At 32.6% G+C, this 20,337-nt stretch overlaps 1 protein-coding gene across 4 annotated transcripts in view; it reads right to left on the bottom strand.

Moving 5' to 3' along the window:
* The window catches only part of SEC22A (SEC22 homolog A, vesicle trafficking protein), a 104,817-nt gene that overhangs the window by 65,494 nt on the left and 18,986 nt on the right, over positions 1-20,337 (bottom strand). For all 4 annotated transcript variants that reach the window (XR_007951908.1, XR_007951907.1, XM_051985425.1 and 1 more), the window contains exons 3-4: positions 16,141-16,304; positions 14,251-14,445 (exon numbers count right to left, since the gene is read on the bottom strand). Coding sequence is in view for 2 of the 4 variants with exons in the window: in XM_051985425.1 (XP_051841385.1) it covers positions 14,251-14,445; positions 16,141-16,304 (359 nt within the window). In the remaining 2 variants the exon portion in view is untranslated. The remainder of the gene's footprint in view (positions 1-14,250; positions 14,446-16,140; positions 16,305-20,337) is intronic.

The raw sequence follows: 20,337 nt of genomic DNA, 5'->3' as shown, positions 1-20,337 counted from the left end.
CCAGTGAGGAAATTGAGTGGATGCCCATCAGTCGCAGAATGGCTGAATAAGTTATGGTATATAAATGTTATGAAATATTATTGTTCTATAAGAAATGATCAGCAAGATGATTTCTGAGAGGCCTGGAGAGACTTACATGAGCTGATGCTGAGTGATGTGAGCAGAACCGGGAGATCATTATACACAGTAAAAACAAGATCATGTGCTGATCAACTCTGATGGCTGTAGCTCTTTTCAACAGTGAGGCTATTCAAGACAATTCCAATAGTGTTGTGATAGAGGGAGGGAGCATCTGGAGAGAGAACTATGGAGATTGAATGTGGATCAAAGCATGATATTTTCACTTTATTTTTGTTGTTGTTTGTTTCTTTGTTTTTCTCATATTTTTCCCTTTTCCCTTTTTGATCTGATTTTTCTTGTGCAGCCTGATGAATATGGAAATATGTTTGGAAGAAATGCACATGTTTAACCTATGATGGATTTCTTACAGTCTATGGAAGGCAATGAAGAGGGAGGGGGGACAAGTTGCACAAGGTTTTGCAAAGATGAATGTAGAAAATTATCTTTGCAATATTTGAAAAAAATAAAAACCTATTAAAAATGGAAAAAAAAACTTCCAAAAAATGTCCAGTCAATGAGTTTGCTACTTTAATAATACTGTTTAAGATTCACTAAGGAATGGGCTGTGGAAGAGTGTTAGTCAATCACAAGATTGAGAGTCAAAGTAAAATGGCAGTGGTTGGGGAGATGCCACAGTCACTAGAAGTGCATTGTCAGGTCTCAATTATTAAATGATAGGTAACATAGTTCATTGGAAGGAAAACTGCTCTAGAAGTCAGAATATTTATTTCGGAGTCTTAGTTCTGCTTCTGCCTGGTTGTGGGACCTTGGGCATATCTAAGAGCCTGAGTTTCCTCACCTGAATGAGAGGTAGGGTCAAAAGCCATCCCCAAAACTTAACTAGTTAAAGAATATGGATAAAGATTAAAAATTATTATTAGTAAACTACATGAAATAATTGTGATAAAACTAAATAATTTAAGAAATTTATATCAAACCAATGCTAAGGTTTTACCTCATCAGATGCAACAGTTAGAAAAGATAAAAAAAGTCAATGTTGGAGAGCAATGGGAAGACAGGTATACTGGTACATTGCTAATAAAGGTGTAAATCAATGTGATCATTTTGGAAAACAATTCGGAAATATACAAATAAAGTGACTAAAATGTGTATACCCTCTGATCTAGAAATTCCACTACTAGACATACTCTCCAAGGTCATCGGTGATAAAAAAAAATTCCCATAATGCACCAAAATATTAACGGCAATACTTTTTATTTTTTAAATTAAAACTTTTTATTTTCAAAACATGCATGGATAATTTTTCAACATTAACTTTTGCAAACCCTTGTGTTCCAAATTTCCCCACCAAGTCTCCCCCTACCATCTCCCCTCGATGGCAAGTAATCCAATACATATTAAACATGGTGAAAATTATGTTAAACCCAATATATGCCTACATATACAATTATCTTGCTACACAAGAAAAATCAAATCAAACAGGAAAAAATTGAGAAAGAAAACAAAATGTAAGCAAACAACAACAAAAAGAGTAGAAATCCTATGTTGTAATCCACACTCAGTTCCCACAGTCCTCTCTCTGGGTGTAGATGGCTCTTTTCGTCACAAGATCATTGGAACTGGTCTGAATCATCTCATTATTGAAGAGAGCCACATCCATCAGAATTGATCATCACATAAGCTTCTTGTTGCTGTGTACAACGATCCCTGGTCCTGCTCATTTCACTTAGCATCAGTTCATGTAAGTCTCTCCAGGCCTCTCTGAAATCCTCCTGCTGGTCATTTCTTACAGAACAATAATATTCCATAATAGTCATATACCACAACTTATTTAGCCATTCTCCAACTGATAGGTATTCATTCAGTTTCCAGTTTCTGGCCACTACAAAGAGGGCTGCCACAAACATTTTTGCACATGTGGGTCCCTTTCCCTCCTTGAAAATCTCTTTGGGATATAGGCCCATTAGAAACACTGCTGGATCAAAGGGTATGTACATTTTGATAGCCCTGTGGGCATAGTTACAAATGGTTCTCCAGAATGGTTGGATCAGTTCACAACTCCACCAACAATGTATTAGTGTCCCAGTTTTCCCATATCCCCTCCAACATTTGTCATTATCTTTTCCTGTCATCTAAGCCAATTTGAGAGTTGGGCAACACTTTTTATAAAAGCTGACTAGAAACAATGTAATGCCTACTGACTGAAGAATACTAAGCAATTTATTACACTTGAATGCAATAAAATATTACTGTGCTTATAATATTAATAATAAATATGATGAATATGAAGAAAAACATATAAATTGATGCAGTAAGATAAGCAGAGTCAAGAAAACAATATATATAATGTCTAAAACAATGCAAAGGGAACCAAACATCACAAAATCATCAAAAATAAATGTTGCATATTGGTCTACTTGCCATCTAGGGGAGGAGGTGGGAAGGAAGGGAAAAATTGAAACAGAAGGTTTTGCAAGGGCCAACGCTGAAAAATTGCCCATGCATCTATCTTGTAAATAAAAAGCTATAATAAAAAGCATTTTGTAAGCAAAAAAAAATGTTGAAAAATTTAAAAGAACAAGCAAGGCTCCAAAGAAAAAATATGAAAAGATGGTCTCACTCTTTTGTAGACATCAGAGGTTCATTGTACAACTTTTCAGATTTATGGACTTTGATGATTTTTCCCTTTGTATTCCGTCCTTAAAATTATTTCTTACATGAGTTGTGTCTCTGGGAAAGAGGAGGAGGAGGGATCCAAGAAATTTGGAGATGTAAAAATAAAAGATTAATAAGAATTATGGAGTATCTGGGGGAAGCTGGGGAGAAAGGAAGAGTAAAAATTTATAACATGGGATTTTTCAAGAGTGAATGTTGAAGACTGTCTTTGCATGTGGTTAGAAAATAAAAAGTTATTATTAACTTTTTAAAAATAAAAATTATGGGGGAAGCACCAGCCCTGAAATCAAGAGGACCTGAGTTCAAATCTGGTCTCAGACACTTAACACTTCCTAGCTGTATGACCCTGGGCAAATCACTTAACCCCAATTGTCTCAACAGAAAAAAAAAAGTTATGGGGGAAAAAGGATAAAGGATCTTTAGGTCAAATGATCTTCCACCTGAAAGACTATGACTTCTAAGGTTACTTAGAATGTGTGGGGTGTTCAAGAGGGCTAGTACTGTAATATGAAGACTTATAGAGCCTCTTTTTTAGGGCAATTCATCTACCTTTGGTGCTGTCTTCACTCAACTCCCACTTGTGGCTCCAAGAAGCTGTAGCATGAATAGCAGACAGTAAAACTATCCTAAAAGACAGGCTAAACCATATTGAGGATAACTGACAGGCCTTGTCTATCTCAAGCATATGAAAACTCCTCAGGTAGAATGGATAGATGAAAACAATTTGTTCCAATAGTCATAAAGGCTGTGGAGCACTTAGATCATGGTCAGGCATTGAGTATGTCAATGTCAGCCACTGGACTTCAATGATTCAGGAAGAGAAAGCGAGGCTGACAACTTTGTGAAACTTTGCCTCACTGAAATACAATTCACATGCAAGTCAAAACATTATCCATGTCATGGGTCCTCTTCAAAAATGAAGACTGAACAACAACTAACTGGCAGTAACAGTCAGAAGTCAATATTATTGCATTTTAATGCAGTAAATAACACATGCTATATTTTCATAACAAACTAAGTATCATAAAAACCAAAAACTTGGTATCTAGCAGAATAGAGACTGTATTTTTAAAAATTATTTTTAAATTACAAATCTTAGATTGCCACTGTCAAACACTTAGTCTGTACACTGTGTAAAACACTGGGTTATTAGTATTTAAGTATAGGCCATTTATTTAACTACTCACAAATAATAACAAATTAAGGAATTGTATATTTTGTACAAAAGAGAATAAAACTCTTGATTCCAAACTATTGGAAAATGAAAGGAGAAATACACTATTATATAATTCTTCAGAAATATATTGTGTTTTTCATAAAATCTGATTTTTCAAAATGATAATGTTGGTGATTTGAGTGGTGATGGAAGGCAAGAAGGAGACATCATAAATGTTACAAAAGAACTGAGAGTGCTTTTTCTGGCAATAAAAGAATATTGAATAAATAAATTTCCATCCTTAGATCTCAATTCAGAGATAAAAGTCCCTGTCCTTTAGCCAGAGGGCAAAGATTATTCCCCAATCATTTCAATGAAATTAGAGTTCATTAGATGTCATCAAAGATATTTGGAAGGATCAATGATTAAAGTAAAAGGCCAATTGTGTACAAATAATCATATATTCCTAATAGAAGAAATACAAAGTAATTTAATTTTATTAAATTAAGTAGAAACTATCAGAAGCACATACCTGGAAGAAAGTATTTCTCAATATTCTCTAACATCTGTGTGGTACCATGGATTGGGCAAACTAAGTTCAAATCCTGCCTCAGACACTGACTAGCTGTAATTCTGAGTAAATCACTTAGCTTCTCTGTGCCTCAGCTTTCTCATCTATAAAATGAGAATAAAAATAGCATCTCCTCAAACTCATGGCTCCCTCAGGATCAGGATTCTTATGAGAATTAAAGCAGATGATAAACATAAACTTTGCAAACAAAGTGGTATAAATGTTAAACAAACATTATTGCTATTACTACTACTACTACACAATAGTCAAACTGAACTGTTAACCATTAGTGTTGTCCTAAAGTATCTTTCATTTTATGTTACAGGCCTGAATTAAATCTTCTTCTCCTCTCTTTATACTTTTTCTTTGTTCACCTTCTAAACTCTCACCGCACTCTAGTCAAACGTGATTCTTTTATAGCTTATCATGTTTTGTCTTGGATATTTGCTACAAAAGTAAACTCCAAAGTTGCTAATTATGTCAAGTGCCAAATCTAATAACCATTTCTTAATCTTCATTTTCTTGACCTCTCTGAAGCTTCTGACATTATGATTCATCCTTTTTTCCTTGATAATGTCTAACTAGTTTACAGTGAATAGAGCACAGGATTAAATCCAGTATAAGCAAGTCACTTAATCTCTAGTTTCCTGCATTTCCTCATCTATATAATGGGGATAGTAGTAGCACTTACTTTCTAGGCATTATTATGTTAATATCTACATATTATGAAGATAAATTAGGTAGTATGTGTGAAGCATCTTGAAAACTTTAATAGACCATAATCCTAGCTCCTAAAATTAAGATATAATTGTTGTCTCTAATCTTTTCAGTCTATATTCCAGAAGCTGTCAAACTGTCATTTCCTAAAATAGGTATGACCATGTTACTCTCCTACTCAAATACCTTCAATAGCTCCTCTATTTCCTTTAGGAAAATTTTTTTCCATTAGCTTTTTACTTAAAATTCTTCTCAATATGTCTCTCACCTCAATTGTTAACTTTATTTCATATTATAACTTCATGAGGTGTCTATTAAAGATCAAATGAGTTTATATTTGTAAAGCATTTTGAAAAGCTTAAATGTATATATAAATATTATTATTTTAGGAGGTAGCTAGGTGGCACAGTGGAGAGACTGCTATTATGATATTGGACAAGTCACTTAACTTCCAGATGCCTCAGTTTCCCCATCTGTAAAATGAGAGCAAGACTAGCACCTATCAGGATTGTTGGAGGATAAAAAAAGGAGTACTTATGTTTTGCAAACTTTAAAGTGCTAAATAAATGCTAATACTGTTATTATTTTTATAATTATCATCTCTAGGATTTCTTTTTTTTTTTTTTTTTTTAACATTAGTCACTCTTAGTTCTCCTCCAACCTTTCTAAACACTCTTCCTCAGTGCTCTTCATTAGATATTTAACCAGAACACACTCATTACAATAAGTTTCCCTCAAGGTTCTGACCTGGACCCTTTTCTCTTCTCTCTCTAAAACTCTTCATTTGGTGATCGCATTAGCTCTCATGGTTTCAATTAGCATCCCTAGGCAGATCAACTTGTTCAATCCTAAACTCTCTTCAGACCTTTTTCCTATCAGACATTTCAAACTGGATGTTAGCATGGACATCTTAATGTCAACATATCCAAAAATGAACTCAATGACTTTCTCCCCAAACTTTCCTCTCCTTTCTTCCTCACTTCTCTAATACTATTGAATATACCATCATCTTCCTTTCCAGTCACTCAAGCTCAAAACCTGTCATACTTGACGTCTTATTTTCTCACTCTCTATAACCAATCAGATGTCAAGTCTTGCAGTTTTTACCTTTCTAATAAGCTCTTCTTTCCTCTGTTATTGCTATCCCATGGTGCAAGTCCTTATAGCCTCGTGCATGAACTACTGCAATAGACTGCTGATTATTCTTGCTATGTCAAATCTTTTCTAATCTAATTCATCTTCCACTCTAAGTGGTCTTCCTAAAGGCAAGGGTGACCACATCATCCCCCTTTTTGATAAATTACAGTGGTTATTTATTATTCACAGGAAAAAAATGCAAAAGTCTGTTTGACATTTCAGACCCTTCAGAACCTATTCCCCTACCTTTCCAGTCTTCTGGGAAGCTAAGTACATAATAAATAGAGCACAAGACTTGGAATCAGAATGACCTGAGTTCAAAGCCATTTTTAGTTGCTAGTTGTGCAAAGCATTTAATCACTGTTTGCCTTAGTGTTCTCAAGTGTGAAATGTAGATATTAATTAGCACCTAACCCCCAGGATTGCTGTGAGGATCAAATGATAATAACAGTAAAGTGCTTAGCACAGTGCCTTGTATACAGTAAGAACTATATAAATATTAGCTATGTTATTAAAATATTATCATCATAATTATTATACCTTTCTCTCCTCCAAATACTCTTCAATCCAGTGATACTGGCCTCGTTAGCATGCCTCACACGGAGACTATTTATCACTACTTTAAATATTTTCACTAACTGACCCTCTCATGCCCAGAAAAATCTCCCTCTTCCTCCTAAATTTAACATTAATAGCTTCCTTTGAGTCTTGGGTAAAATGCCACTTTCTTCAAGAAGCTTTTCCAGTTTCCTTCATTTTAGTTCTTCATCTGTAGTCCTGATACCACATCCAATTTCTCCTTTTTGCATATTGTACATAGTTGTTTGCAGGTTAACCCACATTAGACTTTGAGCTCCTTGAAGGCAGGAACTTTTTTTTGCCTCTGTATCCCCAGAACTCATCATCATCATGTTGGGCACAAGGACTCAATAAAAGCTAGTTCAATGAATGACCAAATAAAAGTTTACTCACCTCAAATGTAAATTCACCAAGATCAAGTGTTATGTCTTATTCATTTAGCACAATGTCTTCCTTATACAAATATGATATCCAATCACAAATTTTTTAATGTATGAGATAGAAACCAGAAGGAATGTCTTCAAAACCGTATGGGGTCACTAACAAGGGAGTGAAGCATCTTTAGAAACTAAAGAAATGACCCCCAGGAATAAGATATGGCAGAAAGGCTCATATCTAATCAATCATTCATATGGAGAACAAAAAGGGCTAAGAACCACGGACAAAATTACACTATAAATTTAAGGTATGAAACTTCAGGAAAAGAACAATAGTAGAGTGAAAGAAAAAAAAAAGATGAAAATCAGAGATACAGGAGAAAAGTCAAGATTTGAAAGAAAAGGGAGAACAAATAAAAGAAAAGAAGCTATGCTATAAAGTAAAAACTAGAAAATAAAGCTTTAAACAATCACAACAGCCAGAACTCCAAGGTAAAAGTAAATTATTTCCATTTATGAGCTTTTAAATAGGAAAAATATTAAAACTCAGAGGACTATAAAGAAAAGATTATACAGGGCTGAATTTGAATTAAAAACTAATTTTAAATTAATATCAAAAGAAGTTGTTCTCATAATGAATTAATAAGTAGTTCACTATTCATGAACTGCTTTTTAAACTGCTCAATTTTTAAACAATTTTTCCAATACTGATTATCTAGCACACTGAAAGGCAGAGAGCCATTTGTTAAAAGACAGAAAATTCCATTTGAGTATTTTTCCTTCTTTTTCTAATCTCTTGTTTACCATAATAACAACATGTTGTCAAATAGAAAGATAACTTGAAACAAAATGAAAATTAGAAATACAACTGTCTAAGTAACCAAAAAGGATGCAGCAAAATTATACTACCATTTTGAATTCTGATAATACCTAGTAAAATTATACAACAGATAAATTTGTATCTATAGTGCACTTTCCAGTATCTTTAATTTACAAATAATTAAAATTTTGATTTATAATTTTAAAGAGAACTTAAATGATTTAAGTAGAAATTAATTACTGAAAAATACTATGTCTCCTATGGCTAACAACTGTTTGAAAACCATTGTAATCTGGTTTGAAGAGTCTTGAGAGATCTGGCTTTGAATTCTGCCTGTTATTTACTAGCTATGTTCTCTCCAATATATCATTTAACATTTATAACCTTTGATTTAATCATATGTAAAAATCAGAAGATAGTTTAACTCATATGATGTTTGGTATCAGTTAATCACCAAGAGGCAAGATTCACTGATTATATCATGTAGGGCTTTACTTTCTGTTCTAGGAAGCCCAACAGCTACTTTAACTGATCCAGCCCATTGATATAGAGGGGTAAGGTTTCCTACAGGCACACACAAATCAAAACATATCACATACCATTTAAACTGTAAAGTGAATTATTAAGTTCTTCTATTGTTTAAGTTTAGCCAACTGAACAATCCCCTTCCCATGCTGACATGGCTTTCCAATTTACCTCCCACTAAACTCATCACTTTAGACAAACTACATGACTATTCCACCTCTTCCCAAAACTTTCATCTTTACTATAGATACATGGCACATAACTTTGATTATTCAATAATCCTACTTTAATGCTACAAATTCCTTCTTATTTTCCACAAGAACTGAGCCAAAGCACACATGATGCCCCCTTTCTTTTTCTCCTTCCTTCTTTCCACCCTTCTTTCCTCCCTTTCTCCTTTCCTCTGTCCCTCTTCCCTCCTTCCCTCGTCCCTTTCTTCCCTCTTTTCCTCCCTATTATGGGCTTAAGCTAGAAGCCCTCCCAATAGGAACAGGGAAGAAGCAAAGATGCCCATTATCACCACTATTATTCAATATTGTACTAGAAATATTAATTACAACAATAAAAAAAGAAAAATAATTGGAAGGAATTAAAATAGGCAATGAGAAGACAAAAGTATCACTGCCCAACGAGGAAACAAAACTATCACTCTTTTCTTTAAAAGAAGTAGCAGCTATCTAAAGCCATCAGTAAGTATTATATATAACAAGTTTCCATTCCCAATAAAATCAGGGTTCGTGAAACAAGGTTGCCCACTATCACTATTATTATTCAATATTGAATGAGAAATTTTAACTTTTGCAATAAAAGGGAAAAAAAAGAAATGGAAGGAATTAGAATAAAGAGGAAACAAAACTATCACTCTTTGCAGATGATATGATGGTACATTAAAATCCTAGAGAATTAACTAAAAAACTACTAGAAATAATTAACAACTTTGACAAAATTTCAGGATATAAAATAAACCCACATAAATCATCAACATTTCTATTACTTACCAACAAATCCCAGCAGCAAGAAATAGAAAGAGAGATCCCATTTTAAAATAACTCTAAATGATATAAAATATTTGGGAGTCTACTTGCCATGACAAATCCAGGAACTATATAAATGCAATTACTTTGCACACAAATAAAGTTATTTGTAAAGAACTGGAAAAATGGTAATTTCTCTTGGTAGGCTGAAATAATATAATAAAAATGACAATTTTACCTAAATTAATCTTATTATTCAATGACATACCAACAAAACTACCAAAGACTTACTTTATAAAACAAGAAAAAATTAATAAAATTCATCTGGAAGAGCAAAAAATCAAGAATATTAAAGGAATTAATGAAAAAAATGCAAAGGAAGGTGGCCTAGCCATACCAGACTTAAAACTTATAAAGTGGCATTCATCAAAACCACTTGATACTGGCTAAGAAATAGAGTGATGGGTCAGTAGAATAGGTTAGGAACACAATATAATAGTCAATGACTATATTAATCTAATGTTTGATAAATACAAAGACTCTAGCTTTTAGGATAAGAATACACTATTTGACAAATATCCCCAGCAAAACTGAAAAATAGTATAGCAGAAACGAGGTAGTGAACAAGATCTTACCTCTTATACTAAGATAAGGTAAAAATGCATTCATGATTTACATATAAAGGTGATATTACATAAGCAAATTAGGGGAACAAATTAGTCAGCTCTCAGATGAGTGGAACAGGAAGGAATTTGTGGACCACAAAGAGCTAGAGAACATTATGAAATAAAAAATAGACAATTTTTATTACATTAAATTATATTATTAAACAATAATTGGTGCAATTAAATTACATTAATTTTTTTTTTCTGAGGCAATTGGAATTAAGTAACTTGCTCAGGGTCACACAGCTAGGAAGTATTAAGTGTCTGATGTCAAATTTGAACTCAGGTCCTCCTGAATTCAGGGTTGGTGCTCTATCCACTGCACCAACTAGCTGCTCCAAGTTACATTAAATTTAAAGTTTTGCACAAACAAAACTAATGCAACTAAGATTAAAAGAGAAGCAGAAAGCTGGGAAAGGCATAGAAAATTCACTCAAATTTGTAAAAATATAAGTCACTTCCCAACTGATAAATGGTTAAAAAATATGAATAATTTTCAGATGAAGAAATTAAAGCCATTTCCAATCATATAAAAATTTCCTAAATCACTATTGATCAGAGAAATGAAATTTAAGGCAACTTTGAGATACTATTTCACAACTCTCAGATTGGCTAAGGTGACAGGAATTTTTTTTACTTTTGTGTTGTGGGGGTGTGGGAAAACTGAGACACTTAATGTACTATTGGTAAAGTTGTAAAATGATTCAATCATATTGAAGACCAATTTGCAACTATATCTAAAGAGCAACAAAACTGTGCATATCCTTTGATCTAAGAGTGTCACTACTGGGTCTCTATCCCAAAGAGACCATAAAAGAGAAAAAAGGATCCACATGTGTAAAAACTGTTTGTAGCAGCTCTTTATGTAGTAGAAAGGAACTGGAAAATGAGTAGATACCATCAGTTGAGGAATGCCTAAATAAGTTATGGCATATGATTGTAATAGAATATTGTTCTGTACACAGAATATATCTGTACACAGTATAGCAATACTATACAATGATCAACTATGAATGAGTTAACATTTCTCAACAATATAAGGATCTAAGACAATTTCAAAGGACTCATGATAGAAAATACTATTCATATCCAGAGAAAGAACTGATGGAATTTGAATGCAGTTCAAAGCATACCATTTTCATTTTCTTTTTATCATGGTATATTTTCTTTTGTTCTAAGTCTTCTTTCATAACATGAGTAATATGGAAATATGTTTTACATGACCATACATACATACACACATACACATACATACATATACATATACATATACATATACATATACATATACATATATATATATATATATATATAATCTTTATCAAATTGCTTAGCATTTGGCAGGAGAGAAAAAAAGGAAGGAGGGAGAAAAATCTGGAACTCAAAATTTAAAAAAAAAGGAATGTTAGAAATTATCTTTACATGTAACTGGAAAAAAATACTTAAAAAAAAAAAAACTGCTCTTTCAAAGATCACTAATCACCAAATCCAGGAGTCTTTATTTAATCATCATATTCCTTAAGTTCTCTGAAGCATCCAGAAGTGCTCATGATAGCCTTCTTTTGGAAACACTCTCATTACCCCTTTACTTCAGACACATCAGTTCTTCCTGATTCTTCTCCACTCTTGTTTATCACTCCCATGTCATTTGTTTCTCAACTTTTCCCAGTGTCTTAAGTGGGAATTCTCTAAGTTTCTTGTTTTTAGGTCTTTTGTCCTCCTACATTTACTCCTCTCCTTTGCTGGAGAATCTTATCCATTCTCATACTTTAAGAATCATGTTTATACTCATGGCTTCCTAATTACTCTTTCTCCAGACATGACCATTCTTCTAAGTACTAGAACAAAATGTCTAAATTCTATAGAACTGCTCTACTTGTCAACCTCAAAGTCAACATAAACAGTCAAGTCTAACTTTTCCCCTATCTCTTCTCCTTTTGGATCTCACTCTTTGGATGAACCTATTTTATTTCACCCACTATGTCATATTCTTAACTTTGGTATCAGGTTCAATTCATTTCCTTCAGTAACCTCTGATGAGTTACCTGTTTCTCCTACTTCTACAATCTTTTTTACATTTCTATCTTTATATTTATGAGTTTTACAAGATTCAAAAATATTTCAAAAGAGATCTGAACAAAAAGCCAAAGAAAACTATGTCACATAAGGAATAGATGAAAAAAAAAAAAAAGAGAGGTTTATTCTAATTAAGAAAAGACTCAAGGGCATATGATTAACAGTACAAAGATATCTGAAGGGCTATCATATGAAAGTGGAAGTGAATTTCTTCTGTAATACTCTGCAATACAACTGGGTAGAAGCTGAAATGAGATAGATTTTGGTTCAATACAAGAAAAATGTAATAATGAGACCTGTCCAATAATAAAACAGTTTGTCTCATAAAAGAGACAGCGTCTGATCATTGAAAATGGTCAAGCAGAAGCAATAAGAAAAGTGATTCATGCATGGACTATTGCTTGGATTAAATAAAAAGAAAGAAAGGGAATGAGGATTTATGACCTACTATGTGCCAGGCACTGTGGTAAATGCTTTATAAATATCATATTTGCTTTATCTGATGAAATAGCCTCTAAGATGATTTCTTTCTCTAAAAGAGTTGTTTAAAAAAAATTCTGTAAATCTAAAGCATTACATTAGTATCTATTATTATACTACATTAAAAAGAAGCAGAGAGGAAAACATAGGACCTGTGATTTCACTGGCCTGGTGAGAAAATTAACTTCAAATATAGATCTACAACTGCTGGGCAATTTGCAGTCTTAATGGTTTTGTTTTGTTTTGTTTTTAATTTTGTTGCTATCTTTTTTTTTTTTTTTACTTTAAATTCATTTCCCAATTCATTGCTGTCTCCTTCCTTAGCTTAATCTATAAGTTATCCCTTATAACAAAAAAGAAACATTTGGGCAAAATCAACAAATTAACCAAGTATGATATTATAGGAGTATTCTATACCCATAACACACTTCCTGAGTCACTGAAAAGTTGAAGTGACTTGTCAGAAGGTAGTATGTTTTAGAAGTAGGATTTGAAACTTAGGTCTACCTGATCTAAAGTCAACTCTTTATCCATTACTTCATGATGTTTTCTCATAAACACTGATGCATAAAGTTATATGCACATTTTCTCCAAAGTATAACTAACCTTTGTAAGCCTCACCTTCCACTACTTTTTAAAAAGTGCCCTATACTCTCATCATGCTAAACAAGACTTAAGTCATTATCTATTCACGATCTATACTTCAGACCCTCCTAAATTTATATTCTCATTAGGCTGTTCTAACCACCCGAAATATCCTCAGCATACTATTTCACAAGTCAAAATCATACCTTTTCTTCATAGTCAATGTCAAAAGCTGCTCCCTTCATTAAACCTGACCCTAAATTTTCTTTGCAATTCTCTTATTGCAGTGAACATATTCTACTTTATAGTAACATATTGCTATCTTGTTCATCACAATTAATGCCCTCCCACTAAATTGTGAATTTCTTGAGGAAAATCATTTTATTTCATTCATCTTTGTTTCCTGAGTTGCCTCAGCAAGGATGATTCCTATGTGGCAATAAATATCTGTTGCTTTGAGTTTTCTCTGACAGTCAATGATCGTGCACTAAAATTCAACTGGCAAATTACAATGGGTAACCTTAGCAATGTGAATTGCTCCACAGGTTACAAAATTATTATCTCTTTGGCTATTTTTTAAAAGAAGTTATCTATTAGTAATTTATTAGCAAAGAGATCACTTGAAAAAATTATGTTTTGAAAATAAGCCCCTTGTTTTAAAAACTTTGCTTAAGTTGGCACTCCAAAATATTACACTTTGTACTTTAATATTTTTACACACCTATTTTAAAATCATTTTTAAAAATTCATTTTAAAAAGCACTTCAATTACAGGAATGTTACTGATACAAAATGTCTAAAAATAATGAAATAATTACGATTCAAAACTCACCAGAAGAAATCTTACTAGCACTTTTACATTCCACAGAAAATGAAGATGTGAATCCATTGGCTGATCCCAATTCGCACATGGAAACTTGATAAGGTGGTCTCAATTTTATTTCAGTCTGCATGTCAGAAAGATTTATCTTTGTTGAAAGAGACCTGGGATTGTTATATCGCTGCTTGGTCCTCTGAATGAAGTTATCTATATAAAATGTTTAAAAAATTCCAAGATATACTTGGTAATTAGGTCATTTAAGATGTTGCAGAAACAACTGTGACATTATTAAAATGTTATCTATTTTAAGTAGTAGTGATTATAGAGAACAATAGTTTTCACCACTCTTTTTTTATTAAAGCTTTTTATTTTTCAAAACATATGCGTGGACAATTTTTCAAAGCCCTTGCAAAATCTTGTGTTCCAATTTTTCTCCCTTCCCCCATGCCCTCCCCTAAATGGCAAATAGTCTAATATATGTTAAACATGGTAGAAATGTATGTTAAATCCAATATATGCATACATATTCATGCAATTATTGTGCTGCACAAGAAAAAATCAAATTAAACTTAAAAAAGAGAGAGAAGCAAAATAAAATGCAAGCAAACAACAACAAAAAGAGTAAAACTGCTATGTTGTGAACTACACTCAGTTCCCACAGTCCTTTCTCTGGGTGTTGATGGCTCTCTTCATCATTGAACAACTGGAACTAGTTTGAATCATCTCATTGTTGAAGAGAGCCATGGCCATCAGAATTGATCATCGTATAATCTTGTTGTTACCATATATAATGATCTCCTGGTTCATTTCATTTCACCACTCTTATTTAGAACTCGTTTCAAATTTTTTTAAAAAGTCAAGTATTTGATGAAATGATGAATTTGTCAATGTTTACTAACTATGGTTACATAATTGCTTACACTGTAAAATTCATTTAATATTTTAAAATAGACATCTTACATATATCATGATTTTTCAAATCTACTGTTTAAAACTAATCTATAGTCCACAGAATATTAGAATATAGATTTTTAAATTCTTCTTTAGTACTGTCTCTAAAAAGCACATTTATAAAACTAATGTGGTATATTAATGAAATCAGCAAAAGCCATTTCCTAAATATATCCTATGTAGAACTTAAGTTTTTACGATTTGGCACTTGGATTTAAAATATATGCTATTTAACTCAGAATGTACAAGTAATTTTTTTCCTTGACCCTCTATATTAAGCCAATTAAGATGAATACTTAAACAAAAAATTGGACACTCTTTTAGTTTGTAAATATCTCATACTCTGAAGCAACAAGAGCATCCTATCACCTTCATATTTCCCATGTATTTGCCTCCTACTGAATGTTTTAATTAGATTTAATAAGACTATCATTTTAAGTTGACTAACAAATTATTTCAGTATTTGCCAGGTCCCCCCCATAGCATTATACTTCAAGATAACTTTGAGTTCCTAAAGGCCTTGACTGCAGAGTATATAAGCTATGGCCAGTTCTATATCCTATCAATCTGGAAAAGTTTTGCGGTCAGGCCCAATAACAATCAATTGCTATTGCACAAGAACCAAACTAAATTAAAATTAATTAAAAAGGCTATCATGAAAAAGCTGGCCAATCAGGTAAAGACAATTTTCAAAACTACAGCAATTCATGAAAACTATACATGAAGAGTAAAGGGGATGCTGATTAACTCTTTGTGACAGAAGTACTGGTACCAATGAAACTTTGGCTCTTTTCAAATATTTTATTTATGCCAAGTTATTATATTTTATATAGAGGCAGGTGGACAGTCTCTGGATTTGTTAGTTTTTATGAATCAGATGAGAAATTCTGTATGATCATCTAACTGGAAAGTAAGATGCAGTTAAAATAAACAAAACTATCAGGCACTTACCAAATTCAATGAAACAGTATGGTCTGACGGCTGTATTTGTTTTCATCATGTTGTAAGTACTGATGAATTCCTTCTGAAGCTCATCCAGGAAAGAGAAAGCCAAGACATTTGGATAATTTTCGGTGCACAGCATCATGTAACTCACTCCCAGTGAGCTAATAAAACTACAGTTTAAAAAAAATGGTTTTAAAATTTCAAATTAAATCCTAGTAATTTGCTCCTCACAAGAATAGTTCCAGCCAAGCAAATAACTGTCACAATGGTCATGAAGACAGCAATATTTATTATATAATTCTGGCAAAATTTTTTAAGAGACAAAAACGTAATTCTGCTTTAAGCGATATCTGTAAACCAACAGAATACCAGAAAAGGAACATGAGGAAAAAACCTATATCCTATAGTTTTAATTATATATGGCAAGTATGTCATAGAGTATGGCAAGAGATAAAGATTAACTCTTTAAACAGTAAGATGTTTTAATTTGTAATTATTTTTATGGAATTCTGATATGCTAACTTTCTCTGCCTTGGATAAGTTATTTTTTCTTGAGACGGGGTCATTGTTATGAATATCAATTACACTACTGTAAATATGTGAGATGGTAAATGAGATGGGCTATATTTAGATTATCTTTTTTTTTTTTTTTTTGGCAAGGCAATTGGGATTAAGTGATTTGCTCAAGGTCACACAGCAAGGAACTGTTAAGTGTCTGAGGCTGGATTTGAATTCAGGTCCTCCTGACTCCAGGGATGGTATTCCAGGAAAAAAGTTCCTCTTGGAATCTCACGATTTGGTCATTTTTCTTTCTCGTAAAATTGGAAAGTTGTACAGTTTACATTACCTCTAAGATAATGTGATGTGGCTGATTTTCTACAAAATTTATTATAGAATAGCTAAAGTAACCTTTTAGCATAGAGTTTTCCTGTATTCCAAGAAAGCTTCTTAGGTCTTATCATTAGTATTTGGCTCGTCAGAATAGAAACATTTTCCATGAATTTTGTATCATCAACACACCTTTCTATCTCAAATGGATTCAATCTGTTGATGGCATGTAGAGAGGCAGCCTCTATCATAAAAAACATTGGCAAATATACTGCAATTTTCATAGCCTCCTTAATGTTTGACTTTACAGGCACAAACACAAAAATGTAAGTGTACCTTAGACTCATAGGAGGATCTGGCAATGAAAGTCCTCTCTGCCTAATGATGGATTGACTTTCTCATGAAATCTCTTTTTAATAACATTTCATATTCTGATCAACACCTAGTTCTACAGCTTAGATCAATAAGGTAACACTGAAGGTGAGGGGGAAAAGGAAGAGAATGATAGTAAAAATATAACCAGACCCTAATCCTTCTTCAGAGTGAGGTCGATAATTACCAATAGTACAGCTCTGCTGCCCTACAGTAAGCTACGTTTCTGAAATGTTCTTTCACTGCTGGTACGAAAATATGACAGAACCAATCAGGAAGAAAAACTATGCAGGTATTAGCTCTGTAAGCCATTGGTAAATAGGTGACACTTTTGAAAGCTTTAGGACAATTCAATTTCAAATAACTAAAGCTTTCATTTTATGGGCACCTGCAGCATATGCACATTGATGTACCATTGTTCTTACTCTGCATTAAGGGACATCACACAAACAAATCAATTTTATTACATTATAAAACTATTCTCAAATAGACTATGTTCAAAAATTAGTTCTCTGAAAATAACAAAATTGTTCTTCAGTTTCATGATTTATTTACTTTTTTTAACCAGATGCAACTAAATTTCTAACACCAACTCATTCAAAAACCATTCAAAAAATCCAAATAATGAAGGTAACTGTTAGAACTCATTAACAAATCATGTAGATTTCAAAAAAGAAATGGAAATCACTCACAAAAATAGAGTCTAGGTGTTCTAACTTGGTAATAACAATTCCCATTGATATAATGCTTTAACGTTCACAAGACAGTTTTCTCAAACTATGTGGTTAAGTGTGATGCTACTCCCCCAAAGTCAATTTAAATTACTTTTAATGATGAAAACCTTGACCATGTAATTTTTTTTGAACCGCAATGTCATAAGCATGGCTAACCCCAATATTGTATTGATCCATCAAAATATTCTTATTTGCATGCCATTTTCAGATTTTATTTTTTGTTAAGGTTAGTATCAACTTACATTTTTAGTCTTTATTTTTCACTTAAAAAACTGTAATCTCTACCATTGGATGGTTCTTACAATACACACCTTGCTCTGTTCAGATACTGGCATGGCTTACTAACAGTAGAGAATACCCCAACAAAAGCTGCTATACTGTACTAGGTACCATGACTTTGGTCATACCATCTTATAAAATATTTCCCTTCGGGAAATAGGTTTGATTTTTTTTACAGTATAATAAGCACTTTGAGAGCAAGGAATATTTAATTTATCTCTCTTTCCCTCCCTGCCATCCTCTCCCCATACACATATACATATATGTATAGCAGAAGATCAGAAACTTCAGCATAACTTATACTCTTAGAGAGCTATCTGGGGTAATAAATTCAGTGACTCATACATGGTTAAATCTTCCTAACTCCAAGGCTGACTATTATAATGGTTTCTTCCAACCATATATATTAGGTACTTAGTAATCTTGTATTCAATTGGACATTGTAATCTGAGAGATAAGCATAGTGTACTTAAAAAACATGAAAAATACTGACTGAATGACTGAAATCAATACAAATCACTTTGCCCTATCACTAAACATCCACTAAAATTATTGTATTATTCTAGCAGCTGTGCTTTCATTGTGAAATCTTGAAACAGAAACAATATCTAGAGCACCAGTGTTTTGCAGGGTTTCTTATCTTTATACTAAACATCCCAAAATGCTCTGCTCTCTTTCTCCCCCAGCTAATCCCTTTCTCTATCATCACAATCTCAAATTCCACTTCCTTCCCTTTTCTTTTTTCCCTTTGGTATCCTTTGAGCTGCTTGACTTTGATGACTAACTTAACAGCCACCTTCCATCAAAGGAAGCTCACTTTTGAACAATGAACACATTTCTTTCATCAGACTTCTAATTCTTCTCATCATACTCCATGATACAAAAATGTCCATATCAAAAAAAAAATTCCATACTCTACCTCTTATTTCAAAGCTGTTATAGACAGCTAATTGTTAGACATGAGTAATCATTAAATGAGATATTACTATACCATTTGTTCTAGATATTTCATTAAGCACACAATGTTTTACAAAACACACAAAACTGCAAAGTAACTTATTTGTACTTTAAATAAGTTACATTTTTGGACAAGCATAAAACAAACACCTTTTATGTTGACCAAATTTTACATAAAGTAGCTATAATTACCCAGGTTTACTAGTAAAATTCCAGGATTCTACATTTAATCCTTCCTTTAATGTCATCATTTTAAAAAATTCACTGAACATCTAGTATATACAAAGTACGTAACAGGTGCCACAGGATACGAAAGTACAATAAGCTGCATTTCCTACCCATAAAGAGCTCACACTTTAACTTGGGAAACAACATAAGCACATGCAAATTTTATTAAGTGAATAAAACAGCAATATGTAATAGTATTTAATACTAATAATAAAAATGGAAAGGTATAGCCAATCCCTAATAAGATGACATAATTTTGCCTTCTGAAATAATGCACAAAATTGATGAAAATGCTTGTGTTTTGGTACTGACAGGTTCAAATATCAGTAGGAACATACGTGGCACTTTTGACACAAATGGTAAATAAAACAAGTTTAAATCAATAAGTGCAGAAAGCTGTTCTTTGTAAACCTTAAAGTACCATATACCTATTACTGTACTTCATTTTCATGATCTCAAATTAAAATGTGAACATTTTATATTAGATTTTATATTAGAATAGTGAGTATAAATCACCAGTGTATTGTTATTATCACTATTATTATTACTATTATTACTGTTAAAAATTTCCACAATTAATGCAGGCAAAACAACACTGTATAATAAGAAGGGCACAAATATAAAAAAAAGTCTTAAAAGGTAAATTCTTGACAGCTAATGCTAAATAGAGGTGAAAAGTAAATTAACATATGTCACAATGAATAATTCAACAAAGGCACATTTAATGTCACCCCTGTTCAAACAAATATTATTAACCATCTATTATATGTAAGGCACTGCTCTCCTTCTGACCTTTACAAATGAT

The sequence above is a fragment of the Antechinus flavipes genome, chromosome 3 (genome assembly GCF_016432865.1).
Source record: "Antechinus flavipes isolate AdamAnt ecotype Samford, QLD, Australia chromosome 3, AdamAnt_v2, whole genome shotgun sequence".
Classification (NCBI taxonomy): domain Eukaryota; kingdom Metazoa; phylum Chordata; class Mammalia; order Dasyuromorphia; family Dasyuridae; genus Antechinus; species Antechinus flavipes.
The sequence above is the reverse complement of the archived record's forward strand: the minus strand, read 5'-3'. Positions and strand labels throughout refer to the sequence as shown.